General features: G+C 49.1%; 1 protein-coding gene across 2 annotated transcripts in view; it reads right to left on the minus strand.

Moving 5' to 3' along the window:
- The window catches only part of SLC22A18 (solute carrier family 22 member 18), a 53469-nt gene that overhangs the window by 779 nt on the left and 38820 nt on the right, over positions 1-13870 (minus strand). Inside the window, exons 8-10 of one of the 2 annotated variants that reach the window (XM_021402782.1) lie at positions 6990-7091; positions 3562-3682; positions 70-194 (exon numbers count right to left, since the gene is read on the minus strand). In XM_021402782.1, coding sequence (XP_021258457.1) covers positions 70-194; positions 3562-3682; positions 6990-7091 — 348 coding nt within the window. Of the gene's footprint in view, positions 195-3561; positions 3683-6989; positions 7092-13870 lie in introns of both variants that reach the window. The other variant, XM_021402781.1, reaches the window with a different exon arrangement.

The following is a 13870-nucleotide window of genomic DNA, read 5'->3' on the forward strand; positions in this document are numbered from 1 at the left end:
TTTCTTGCATTAGTGGCTTTTTGTCTCTCAGTGGGATTTTGCTCTTGAGAGATAAACAAACAAACCGACATTGACAATGAGCTGCAAGTAGCCAAAGGAGGAGACTCCAAACCGCTTGTACAGGATGCCGCTGATGGTTGGGCCCACTGTCCTCGTCAAGGGCTGGACCGAGGCGCAGATACCCAGCATGGCCCCTAGGAGAAACAGCAGAGAAATCTGGGTGAGTGCTAGTGGCCTCCCCCTGCTGCGGTAGGAAACGGCCTCAAACCATCTCTGGTAGCCTTTGGCACTGGGAGATGCTCCTGGACCTGATGGGATGGGATGGGATGGGATGGGATGGGATGGGATGGGATGGGATGGGATGGGATGGGATGGGGGCATCTTCCAGGGACACTGAAGCCTCCCAAAGGAAAGCACACAGTTCCTTTCAATATCATAATTAGCAGCTGTGGGGACCTGAGGGGTCCCAGCCCACCCAAGTAGCAAACACCATGTATTTTCACTCATGAGACAGAAGAACGGCTCTTAGGAGTGCGTCAGGAGCTAGAAAGGTCTAACTACATCTTTAAGAACAGGTAACTAAAAGCAGAAGTAGAGACTGAGCCCCCGTGAGATCACCCCCACCGCCTTGCGAACAGAGTGGATGTTTCAATTTGGATGGCAATGGGAGCCTTTCACCTGGCTCAGCCGGTTCTCCTTCCAGCAGAGCATGCATTTGCATGGCGAACAGGAGGAGGGGAAGCACCTCCACTGGGGCAAGGGCAGGTTTTTCCACCAGGATGTCACACGGGATGCAGCCATGACCTTGGGCTTCTCGCCATGCAGGCCAGAACTTCATTAGCCCACACTAAGTATGGGCAAGCTGTGCAAGGAACTTACTTAGGTCCCACTCCAAAATGTTGTTCTCAATCATTTTTCTTAATACCAATACTGAGCTAGTGGCATCGGTTTTCCACCAATACATGACTTGAATCATCACCAGTGGTATCCGGGACAAGGGAGAAGCTGTCCTGCTTGCAAGGTGTGGACCCCAGGGTGCTATCTGTATGGCTTAATGCAGTGGGTGACCACGGAGAAATGATCCCAGCTTGGGGGGAGGACAGGCAGACATGGGTTGGTGTCACACTGGCCTGGAACTGTTGCACTTCTGTCAAAAATGCTTAAAATACTTGTGCAGTGAGCCTGAATTGAGGGCGTAGGTGTGACATACAGAGAGGGAAGTCTCCCTGAAGAGCTGCCCAGCTCCTCCTGCGCATGGGAACAGCGAGGGGTGGGACCTCAGCCTGACCCTTTGCCAATGGGAACGATCCCACAACCACCAAACTTTCTGGGCAGGTTTTGCAATTATTTTTTTTCCCTCTGGGTATTTGAATTAAACTAATTACTACGTGCAATTGCCAAACTGGCTCTCATGACTGAGGAGGCACTTTTTTTTCCTTTTTTTTTTTTAGCTGAAATCCATCCTCTTGAAAGGCTGGGCTCTCCTCGGCAGGGCTGTAACACGTTGCTGAGAAAGATAATTTCTATTTAATGGGCTTAAATTAGATCCTTCATGTCGGATGCCCTGGAGCTTTGGGACACTGTAAATCAGCATTTGCTCCATTTCCAAGCAACTCACGTGATGGATCCCAGTTAACTTCAGACCTTTAACAGTAACAAGTCACCACAACAGCAAAAAACTGTCTCCTCTCCTCTCCTCTTTCCCAAGCTAGGGGGCCGGTGGCTGAGCCTCGCTGCAGGCTCTTCTCCTAAGGCTTTGCGCCTGATGTGCAAATCAAATCACGAGATGCGGGTCCAGGATGATGCTCTGCTCCACTTCCTCCCTGCCTCCACATGTCGAGCAGGAACAAGACCCCCATTCTCAGGGGACAAGGAGCGCTTGTGTGGCTGTGGGCCCGCCCTGGCTTGGGGCTGTGCTCCCACCAGCTCACACACCCGGCAGAGCGGCACACGTGTGTGCGGTGCAACATTTTCCCTTCCTGCCTTTGAAGATGGGGAGGGAAAAAAAAAAAAAATCAAAGGGAAACGAATGAAATCATTTCCACACTGTTTCCTTCGATGGAATTCATCAGCTTCAGTAGGAACGGCCTTAGATGGGTCCTTTGCAGAGCCAGTTTTGGGCTGGCAGGGGACGGAGCCATGCTTTAGCTGCTGCCCCTTTGAGTGCAGCACCCGTGTGCTAGGAGCGGCATTTTGTGGTGGCATTGCCCCCAGGGACACCCACGCCACAGCTGCTGCAGGGAGGCAGCTTGCGGGGCCACGGCTCTGCTGTGTCAGGCATTCCTGCACTGCCTGGGAACAGAGCCTCCTCCCTGGGGAACACTGCAAGGAGGAAGTGTGTCGCAAAGGTGAGGGGCACAAAGGACCAGCGAAGATGGTTTTCCTCCAATGCTGCGATCCTCCATGCCAGCTGTGTCCCTCCTCGTCATGCACCACTTTGATCCAGGAGCACTTGGCATGGCATCAGCCTGGGATGGATGGGCACAATAGAGCCCATACCCTCCCAGCGCCCAGAACATACTCCCGCCACCCCGTGGGCTGTCTCCATCCTGCCCATCTGCCTCCATCTCATCCTGTCGTAACAACATACGCAAGCAGGGACCAGGGTGAGGCAACTAAACCCATTTTCCTCTCTGACTGAATTTTGCCTCCGGGCTTTAACAGCTGAGCAATGCTCCATTTTTCCTTACAAAGCCCCTTTGAGCAGAACCTGGATGAGTTCCAGCCTTGCTTCATGCCCTAGAGCCCCTTGGTGTCCTTTCTCCAGCATTCCCCCTCCCCGATGAGTGCTACTCCAAGCCACGAAGCAGCAGACGTGCTCCGGGCACACCCCATCCCTTGCCTCCACGCGGTCTCAGGGCTGCTCTCCCAGGTAGAAGCACCATGCCTGAACACTACAGGATCTCAGCATTCGTAGCAGAATCACAGAATCGTTTGAGTTGGAAGGGACCTTTAAAAGTCATCTGGTACAACTCCCCTGCCATGAAGGACAAGCAGAGGCAATCTTCAACTCTACAAATAAACTACGAGAGTGACATTTAGAAAAGCTCTTCATCCAGAAGCATCTCCAAAGTGCTTTATAAACTTCATTAAAGGGCTGTGCAGACTCTAAATCTGATTCTCGGTAGGGTCCTGCGTGGAGGTATCTTTGTTGACTGAAGAAATACTGCACGTGTGAAGATTTGTGCCCCATTGTACAGAGAAATACAGTGACTGTTCACAAAAATATGGCCAAAGGGGAGAGCAGGGGCAGGGATGGCGTGAGGCTGGAGGCAAAGCAGATGGCTTGGTGCTGAGTTAGGGATGATGGCACTGGGGTCAGTGTCTGCTTTATGAAGGAACTGCTCACAAAGAACAAGGCCTATTGGGTTGGGGACTTCACCTTGTGCAGGGGAAATGGGGCTGAAGGTCCAGGCCTAACAAAAGGCCAGAGCCTGGCGGCAGCCTGGTAGGACTGGGAGCTCTGGTAGTGAGATGCTTACTCAGCATTGTTCAAACACCACTACCTGATGGACCCAATAAAGGGAAAAAGACATGTTTGATGTTTGTGATGAGCCTTACCGGTGTCAGAGGAGGGCACAGCCTTGGTGAGCATGCTGTCAGTGATGGTGCCCAGCATGTTGAAGGAAAACACCAGCGGCACCACGATGATGCAGTAATGCCATACGGTCCTCATCAGGGCCTAAGTGACAAGACACAGTGGAACACAGATCATTAGAAAGCACAGAGAGCAACTTTGCAGCAAGAAGCAATCCAGAAAGCTATCTGTCTCAAGCCTTTTGACTATGACTTTTAGGTAAATGGTGGGAGCCACAACTGATCTGTGATGGTGCAGTTTTGGCCATCTCAAGGTCTTCCATCCATTTTTTCCTCTGTTTTCTCATGTTTTCCTTTGATTCCCACTCTTTTATCACATTTCCATTGCTTTCTTTGTTTTTCACCTATTTTCCCTTGTTTTCAACTCTTTACCATTGTTTTCACCTGTTTACCCATGTTTTCCCTTTTCTTTGTTTCTTATTTTCCATTGTTTTCCCTATTTTCAACCATTTGCTCTTGTTTTCCCACTTTAATTTCTTTTTCCACTGCTTTCCCTTGTTTTCCCCTCTTTTCCCTTTTATCTGCTTACCCTTGTGTTACATCATCTTCCCTTGTTTTCTCCTGTTTTCACTTGCATTTCTCTGGATTCCCTGGTTTTCCCGTGCATTCCATTGTTTTAACCTGTTTTTACCTTTTTTCCCGGATTTTTTTTCCTTCTTTTCTGCTGTTTTCCTCTGTTTTCCATTGTATTAGCTCTATTTTCACTGCCTACCATTGTTTTCCCCTGTTTTCCTCTGTTTGCTTGTTTTCCCATTTTCTCTTCCTTCCCCACTGTTTTCCCTTGTTTTCCCCTCTTTTCCCTTGTATTAACCTGTTTACCCTTCTTATTCCCTGTTTACCATGGTCTTCCCTTGTTTTCTATGGCTTTCCCTGGGTTTCCTTGTTTTCCCTTATTTTTCCTTATTTTCCCTTGTTTTCCTTTCCATTCTCCCGTTTTTGCCTCTTTTTAAATCTTTTCCCCTCATTTTCCCTGCTTCTTCCTTCTTTTCCAATATTCTCCACCATTTGTGTGCTGGGAGTCATTCTAAGGATGCAGCGCAAGGAGCAGCCCCTGCCCTGTAATCTGGCAGCACATTCTCCAGCACTGCCGCGGGTATTTTTAGTGTCTGGGAATTAGTGATATCCCCGCGCCCTCCCCCAGGACTTCTGTCTCTTGTCCAAGTCCTAAGGAGATGTTCCGCAGCAGATGCATGCGGTGTACTTCAGGAAGCCTCCATTACTCATACAAAACAGCCTAGAGAAGGCATTTCAGTTCATTATCATAAGTAATTAAAACCAAACTAAGCTTGTCAAAATAAATGAACCTGGAGCATTATGTAATATTGTACCTTTGGGATTTCTAATCCTGTTCTTCTGCTTCCTTACTAATAAATTCATCAAATTCAGTAATCCGGAATAGGTCTTCTAGCCATAAGGCGCACATTAGCGAGCATAATTAGGGAGAGTAATGATTTTGTTATTGCACATATTCTTAGTGGAGACATCCCTCCAGCTGTTTAATACTTAAAACAAAAGTGGTGAGGATCCCTCAGCGGCGGGGCTGGAGCGGCTCTCAGCCCTGCTGGTCAAATAAATAGATTTCTCTGGGGCATGAAAAGGAAACTCCTGCTTCCTTGCAAGTCTCTGCCCTCACCCTTGACTCGAGGTGTGTTTTTGTGGCTGGAAAACAGTTCAGTCACTGGACAAGCCAGAAGTTTCATTCTCTGGGGTTCTTGCTCATAAAATCTGGTCTGTGCCTCTTGGCTACAGAAGATGGAGCAGCCCAGAGCCATCGCTAACTAACGACTTGGAAATAGTGAGGTTTATTGCTAGTTTCCCTCTGGACCCATACATGGCAAGGTTTCTGTCCTCGGAAGGGCTCTTTACCTACGTTTTGCTTAAGAACTAGGTGCTCCTGCTTGGGGAACTGGAGAACAAAGGCAGAGGAGTGGGTATTTGGTACATAAACATTCAGACAGGGAGAGAGCAATTCCTAGCCAGGGCAAATGTCATTGCAGGACAACTCAGAAGTGGTAGGAAAAAAAAGGCAGTGATGTTCCCCTTCCTTGTAGGAGTGTCCTCATGGGCTGGAGGCTGAAGGAAATTGTCAGAAAAGAGCAGACCCAGGGCTGAATATCTTGGGGAACATCTTCTCGCTGCCCTGGGAGTATTGGGGCAGGTGGAGTGTACTGTTGACCACCCACCCTCGGCCGAGCAGACAGCAGCCTTCTCCACCCAGGCAGATCTGGGAGCATTCTTGAGGCAGGGAAGGCAGACCTGCAGTTTCAGCAGCCAGGCTCAAAAGCCAGTGCCTGGGAACCAGAGGGCAGGAGGTAGGATGGGGCATAACCATGCCTTGGGACAAAGCTAAGGACTTCCGTCACATCCTTTATAAGAACTCTTTGCTCAGCATGGCCAGCAGCTGCATCTGCCTATGAATAGCTCTCGTGGGATGTCATTGCTGACCCCTGTCTTCAGGCCATGCTGTCAGGATGTCCGTAGCCCTCCAGGCATGGTGTAATTGCCAGCTCTCAAACCAACAACTTCCCTTCCCCACTTTCCTCTCTCCACACAGCCACATCAGCTTCATGTGTCCCTCTACCACTGGTTCTGTGGAGGAAAATGGGAATTCTCTTCCCCAGATCACCCCCTTTCTATGCTGAAACCCAAAGGTGAGCCCCTAAAGCCCTCCCTGGGTCACATGCAGATATCCTTCACTGTGGTGGCACGCTGAGACCAGCCACACACTCACAGTGCCAGTGCTAGGGACTGGGCAGACCCTTCCCAAGCATCTCATCCCTTAGGCAGCACTGTTGGTCACCAGGGTGTTGCTGATCTGAGCAAATACAGTTACTGGTAGAGCTGCCCCTGTCAACGGGATTTCCCAGTTGACTTTTGAGGCTGCCTCTCGCCCATCCAGACACAACTGGTGATGGGTAATGCCAAAACAGAGGAGCTAAACTATTTCCTTGCTACCTCCTTCCCCAAATGCTCTAAGCTTGGAGGAATTAGTAAAACAAAACCAGAAAGATGAGACAACATCCTCGGCTGTCTCAGGGCACAGTACAACCGCAGCGGTTTTCCTCCCCATAATCTGCATTTACTTTCTGGGCAGTTCAGGAAACGGGGCTGCTTGAGGACGGAAGGCAGGACCTCTGTGCAAATCCAGTGACTCAGGTCAGACGCACGGGTTTCTGTGCAGGATTATTACTCTGTAATCCCCACAGCTATTACTCACACAGCTCCTTATCGTTGCTGAACTCTGTGTGTTTGCAGAGGCCCAGGCCAGCTGGCTCCCCCCAAGCACAGCTTGGCAAGGCCACGGTGGCACTGCCAGTGACAAGTAGGCCCTTTGCCCACCTGTGAACCATGACGGTGGAAGGCCCAGCAGATGACTTCTCAGCAAGCCTTACCATGCCCAGCCCCACGCCGGCGAAGACAAGGATGCTGAACCTGAGCAGGGTCTGCTCTGTGTAATGGCTCGTGAGTTTTCCAACCACCAAGCCTTGGACAACCTGAGAAAGAAGCACATGAGCAGTGTCAGTCCAGTTTAGACTGATGGAAACAAGCTCTGAGAGCAAACACAAGGGAGAAAACACATTATTTCCTTGCTTTTCTGGGGAGATAAAAAGTGACATAGCTGTTGCGGTAAATGGCTTGAATACATGATCCATGATTTTGAGCATTTTGTATCTAAGTGATAAGTCAGATGAAGATCTCTCTTTTGAGTGATGCTTGCATGAGTTTTCCATCACTGCTCAATCAACAGCGGTGACTGAAACTACTTAAAGACACTTGTTGATAAAACTGAATTTTTTAACTCGAGATATCCCTCGTGAAATCATTTAGCGAGATCTTCCAAAGCAGAACTTCACAACTATGCAGAGGAGAAAAACACCTCCTCACCTGTACCTTCTCTTGCCATTATTTTACGCTATAACTACACAAATGGGGCAGTTCATCATTTTAATACAGGAAACAAGATCGACAGAGATGCTAATATCCAGACACAGCAATATGCACAGGCGCAAGAGATGGGGAACTGGTTTTGCAGATTTTAAGCAAAAACTAGGGAAGAGGGGGTGGGAAGGAGGAGCAAAAATGTAAATCCCAGGGCGCATTTGTCTTTTACATAGCTTTGGAGAGTAGCCTAAAGAGAACCTTGGTGCTCGGATTTGGCTTGGGCCGCTACTACGCTGCATTCAGCCTTACTGTGCTAATTCTAAGGGAGGAACCCAAAATCCACCAAAGGGAAACTGGTGAAAAATAAATAAGGAAGGAAGTTATTAAAAAGAAATGCTAATCTATGACAAACTGTCCGGAAGGAAAAAGCAGTATAAATACTAAAACAAAAACAAATGGTAAAAAGCAAATAACAACGGAGTGAAAATACAATAAAGTTGACATAAAGAGCAATAGGTACAGTTTGAATATTTCTCCCACAAGCTACAACTTAAAATACGTCACAATGAAACTCTTTGTCTTCTCTCAGAACACAAGTAAATTTTGACATGGGGACATGTCTGTCATACAGAAATTTCAGTTCTCAGAACATGCTTTTCCTGCTGTTCCCTGTCCCACCCTTGGGCAGGGCTGGGGAGCTCAGCTCGTATGTGTGACAGTGGTACGAAGCTTGCATGGCTTTCCCAGGCTGTGCCACCCACCCACCTGGTATCCTTGGGGACGGTGCACTGTGAGGCTGGGACATGGATGAGGTGACCTGAGTCATGCTGGCCACACGCCCTGCCACAGACATGGGTCAGGTGGGAGGAAGAGGAGGCCAGCCCTGGTGGCTCCTATTCAGGTGGGTGGAGGAGCTGCTGAGTCACGCTTCATTTAGCCAAGCACTCCTAAACGAAGCGGCATCATTAACATCTTGCAGCCTCCCAGTCCCTCCTGGCCAGGCTGCGCCAAGTCACAGGATGGGGCACAGCCCGCCCTCAGTGTGACTCCGCGTGGCGGTGGCATCACCCAAACATGGCTTGGCTCTGCTGCGCCTCCAGAGGGAAGGTTTCTCAATTTACCTGGGCTTGAATGGTGTATTTAACTGGGATTCGCCATGAGGTGCAGCCTGGGCCCTGCCCGTCCTTGAGTCATGGGAGTCTATCGTCAGAGGAAGCCTATTCAGATCACCACGGGAGCGGCAAGCATCAGCCCACGTCACTTGCTTTCTGTCCCAGGCCACACAGCCAACCTTAGGCTATACGGACCCCAGCTTCCCCATGCTTACTGGGCCCCCTCAGCTTTTGCTTCTGTTCCCCATCCCCAGTGTGGTCACTGCTGATGCATCCATGAGCCACAAAGACTCATCACACTGAGTATGAACTTTATTTACCAGCATCTGAATTTAGGTGCTGGATAATAGTTCCGGTTTTTGGGCGCTCAGCAAATGTTTCCAGCCAGAAATGAGATCTGAAAACCCATCACCTCCAGCAGAGATCTTTCCTGAACCACGTACAGAATCAGAGATTTACACAATCATGGAATCAGGGCTGGAAAAGACCACTAAAATCACCTAGTCCAACCAAATAAACTCCCTAAACCTCTAGAAAGGGTTGAAGAGGAAGAAAAACCTAGGAAAGTGGGGATGCTGGAGGGAGTTCTGGGCCTCTCCTTGCTTGCAGCCTCCACTTGAGCTCCCACAGGCTGCCCCTCCTGCAGTTAATCGCAGGGATGGTGCTTGCTTTGTAACCTGACCTCCTTTGAAGTGCCGGGCAGAGACGGTGTACCTGGCTGGAATGTGTTCTGTCATCAATAAACAAAAAGGAGAGGAAATTGTTTGCAAGTGAAATAACAGGCACTGCCCGTGGCTGTGTACACATGTCGCAGGAAAAACCAACACTTTTTTTCCCCTTCTGTCAAGGCAAATAAGTCTCCTGATGAATGCAGAACAGCCAAATCTCCTTGCCTTTATGCTGGCTTAGCACTGGTGATTCCTTCCACTAGAGTAGGTCAGATGCTCACATAGAAAACCACCTCTACTATCACTGCATCCAGTGGAGCTCCTCTTCACTTGGGAGAGCCAAGTTGTTGGTATCACCAACAACTCTGCTCAGTCCCTTACAGAGTGGAGAAGGCTTTTGCTGTTTGAAAGTTTGAGGTGTTAATTTTTGGCAGACCTTTTGGCAGAGCAGTTTCCTTGCTGCATGGAACTGTTGTGGAGCAGGACCAGCATTCATCCCCAAGTAGTTATGTGGAAAAAATCTAAGTCCATAAACTCGTAGAATCATGAAATTGTTTGAATTGGAAGGGACCCTTAAAGACTATCTAGTCCAACTCCTCTGCAATGAACAGGGACACCTACAGCGCCTACGTCAGGCGCTCAGAGAACTCTCCAGCCTGACCTTGGGTGTCTCCAGGGATGGAGCATCCATCACCTCCCTGGGCAACCAGTGGTTGCCACTGTCTCACTGCCCTTATTATAAAAAGCTTCTTCCTTACATCCAGTCTAAATCTCTTTTAGTTTTGAAACCATTTCTCCTTGTCCTCTCAAGCCCAGCAGATGTCTGGCTGGTCCTTCATTCACGTTTGGCCAAGGGACAGGAGACTGTTCCTACAGACTCCTTCAGAAGCACCCACTGAAAAAAACACAGGGCAGAGCCCAGCAACAAGACCCCTACTTCCAGTCTAGAAGTTCCCAGGGCCAGAGTGGTGCTGGACAGGAGAACCACAGCTGAGTAAAGGTCGGGGAAGACCTGAGTGGGCACCAAACAGCGGGGATTGGTCCTGCTGGGCTGAAGGTGGTACAAAACCAGGCACTGGTCTGGGTGGGAGGAGGAGGAGGAAGTTATTTTATGGAGACTGCAATGCTAGAAAGCATATGAGAAGTCATTCATGCCTTACAAGAACAGAGGGTTGGGGCTGCAAGGAGAGTGGATGGGGAGGGCTGAACTGCTGAGCCAGCACTTGGCCTCACAGGGCAGAGGCAGCGTGTGTTTTGCAAACTGCAGCCTAATCGCCTGCCTTCTCCCCACCTCCACCCCCTGCACACATCTAAATCCTTCAAAGCAAGGAAACTGGAGAACTTTTTGTTTGTTGTTGCAAGGTCCTTTCACCGAGTGGGTTTTCCCCCTCAGGCAAATCTGGCTGTAATTAAATCCCCAGCTCTTTAATCATCCCTCCTGCTGCAGCGAGAAATAAAAAAGCAAGAGGGACAGGCTGGTGATAAGATGATAGGCAATGTAAATCTCTCCTCCAGGAATCTCTCTCATCTTTCCAGAATCGCTCGGTACAAACTTGTCCCTCCAGAAGCTGCATGGCTGGAGGTGGGGTTTGTTGAACAATGCCTATTAAGCACAGTAAATAGAACAGTCGTCTTATGATTTCTCGGTCCTCGGGGTAATAAATACTTACCCCTTTGTCCCACCCTGAGTTTTTGTTTTGTGTGCTTTGCTTTGCTTTTGGGGAAAAAAAAAATCCTTAAAGGAAAGCTCCTCCTGTCCATGCTTGGAAATCTGAACATCAGATGTGACTTCAGATTCCAACCAGGGACTGCAGGTATTTCCCTTGCCTAATCCTCTGACAGCTTTTTCCAAGTACAAATACTACATCTGGAAGTCCTCCATGTCATTGCACTCCCAACTCCAAGAAAAGACGGAGCCTAGGCCTGCTTCTGACCATTATGCAGTTATTTTAAATGTTACATGGTTATGAAATTAATCATTCTCCAGAGGAAGAATGAATGACATCCCACACTCCTCCTAGGCATTCAAGAAGAGGGAGATTTTGTTCACACAGGCCCTGGGATCACAGCTCTGGAGGCCAAGAGGCACTGCATCCCTGATGGGCTCCCAGACCTCTCACAGGAGATCCACTGGTGAACAGATAAAACTGCTTCAAACATATCACGAGCAAGGGGATTTCTGCAGAGCAAGGCACTGCACTCCTCCTACTCCCTACCTGACATCCTCATTTCCTTATCTCCCATCAGAAATCCCCTCCTGCCCACAGCCAGCTACATGCTGTTGGGGTGCAGAGCGTGATTCACTCTCTCTGCTTTCTGCTTCTCCAGCACCACCTAAACCTTCCCCATCCTCACTGTGCTTCCAGACTGCCCCGTATCCTCTGCTACCTGAAGATGCTTTTTGCCTAATTGCAAATAGGTGCAGCTGATGATCTCTCCCAAATAATCATTAAACAGGTGCATAATCTTGGGCCACTCAGGTTCCCCAGACCATCTCTTGGAAGTGAGATGCTCACTGATGTCCTCCATCTGCACAGGGGACAAAGCCCTCACCTTCCAAGGGGCTACCATTTCTGTGCTGATCCCCCTACACAAAGAGGAGCTTGGGATACCCATGGTAAAGTTCTTGGGTTGCCTATCTGAAGGCAGGCAGGCTGACTCAGAGCCATTCCACATCTTCTCTCTAGGTGCTCTGCAGCTGGCTTGAAGGGTGAGAAACTCAGATGTTGGCGATGCGTTGGCTGCCTCTCACCACAGTAGGTTAAATGAGGCTGAGAAGTCAAAAAATTAGGTTAAGGAATTGGAGCGTAACATCTGCAGGGTAGGAGAGGAAAGCAGGAAGAGACCATCGGGATTCAAATCACACTGGAACTGCTTATCAGGCTGGGAAAGGGGCTGCAATATCTTTGTGTGCAAGAGGTAATAGCTTTGAGAGTATTTAATTTTGAAAAGTAGAAACGACTTTAGAAAAAAAGTAGAAAACAATGAAGGAAAAAAAAATAGAAACTGCAATAATGCTACTTAACTTGCCAGGAACTGGCAGACTGGGCAACACTGTTTATTGGTTGGTGTACAACTTTTGGGAAACAGCTGGGCAGGGCCTCACTTAATGTGCTGAAACATAGCTGGGATAGTTTGCTCTGGAGAAGAGGAGGCTCAGAGGAGACCCTATAGCTCTCTACAATGACCTGAAAGGAGATTGTTGTGAGGTGCAGGTCGGCCTCTTCTCCCAGGTAACAGCAATAGGATTAGAGGGAATGGCTTGCAGTTGGGCCAGGGGTGGTCCAGGTTGGATATTAGGAAAAATTTCTTCTCAGAAAGAGTGGTGATGCATTGGCACAGGCTGCTCAGGGAGGTGGTGGAGTCACGGTCCCTAGAGGCGTCCAAGAAACATGGAGATGTGGTCCTCAGGGACATGGTTTAGTGGGCATGGTGGGGATGGGTTTGGGTTGGACTGGATGATCTTAGTGGTCTCTCCAACCTTAATGATACTATGATTCTATGAAACCTGCGCAGCTCATTAGCCCCTTGCCAACACATGCTGAGAGCAGGAGGCAGTAGCCATGCCCTCCTGCCCTGCAGACTGACCCGGGCGCTGTGTTCAATGTCCACAGGGATGTTTGAAGTAAACAGGATGCAGCTCACTTTTTATTTCCCCTTTTACTTCTCCAGCAGCCACACCTATCTTTAAAGGCCCTCAGATATGGCCCATTTCCAGCTGCAAGAGGGTGCAAGTGAGAGAGGGGCTCAGAGCAAGCTGGAGAAAAAACCCCTGCAATACTCTATAGAAAGGCAAACTAAGGAATGAGAAATCGAAGCTGAGGATCTGCTTGATGAAATGCATTAAAAAGAACATTATATTTGTTATGAATAAAGCTATAATTCGGCAAGCAAAGTGGGGAAGCCAGTCAGCAGATACTAATCACATTCACCCACCGCGTCGGGTGGAATTTGCTTGCACCCTAATCTGCATTTTTATCTTCAGCAGTATCAATATGCTGCACAACAGAGACAAACACACCTGAAGTGCCAGCTGAGGAGCAATGGAGGCCGCAGCCCTGGGGTGGGACAGGGCCGCCCCATCACATCCCCAGCACACATCTCCCACCAGTGGGGCCTTAGCAGAAAGCACCCCTAAAATGTTAGCTCAGCCACTGTCTTTGAGACAGGCTGTTCCAACCAGAGTCCTGAACAGGAAGTCAGGGCACAAATCCATGCTTTTGATGTCTGGACTACAAACCCCAATGCAGCACCGCGAAAAAGAGAATTTTCTTTGTATCCTACAACCACTTCACTTCACTCCAGCATTTCTGATGCCCAGACCCATGTGCTGTTGAACAGAATGGACAGAAACTGCATGGCGAGATGAAAGCGAGCTGCCTGGCTGACAACAGCCAATTTCTGTGCCAAACACCTGGGGCAAATCCTCCCCAGCAAAGCAGATACTGCACCTGAGTCTGGAGGCACTGCTGGATCACAGCGTGGCTATGGGCATGGTTAGCACTATGGGATGAAACCCAGCTCCTGGAACTGTGGGAAGGGTCAAATCCCTGGCTAGCTCTGACATCTGATTACCTGTTAGGGAGCAGAGTGAAGGCGGCCTTCCAGGAC

This window comes from Numida meleagris, chromosome 6 (assembly GCF_002078875.1).
Source record: "Numida meleagris isolate 19003 breed g44 Domestic line chromosome 6, NumMel1.0, whole genome shotgun sequence".
In the NCBI taxonomy this organism is placed as follows: domain Eukaryota; kingdom Metazoa; phylum Chordata; class Aves; order Galliformes; family Numididae; genus Numida; species Numida meleagris.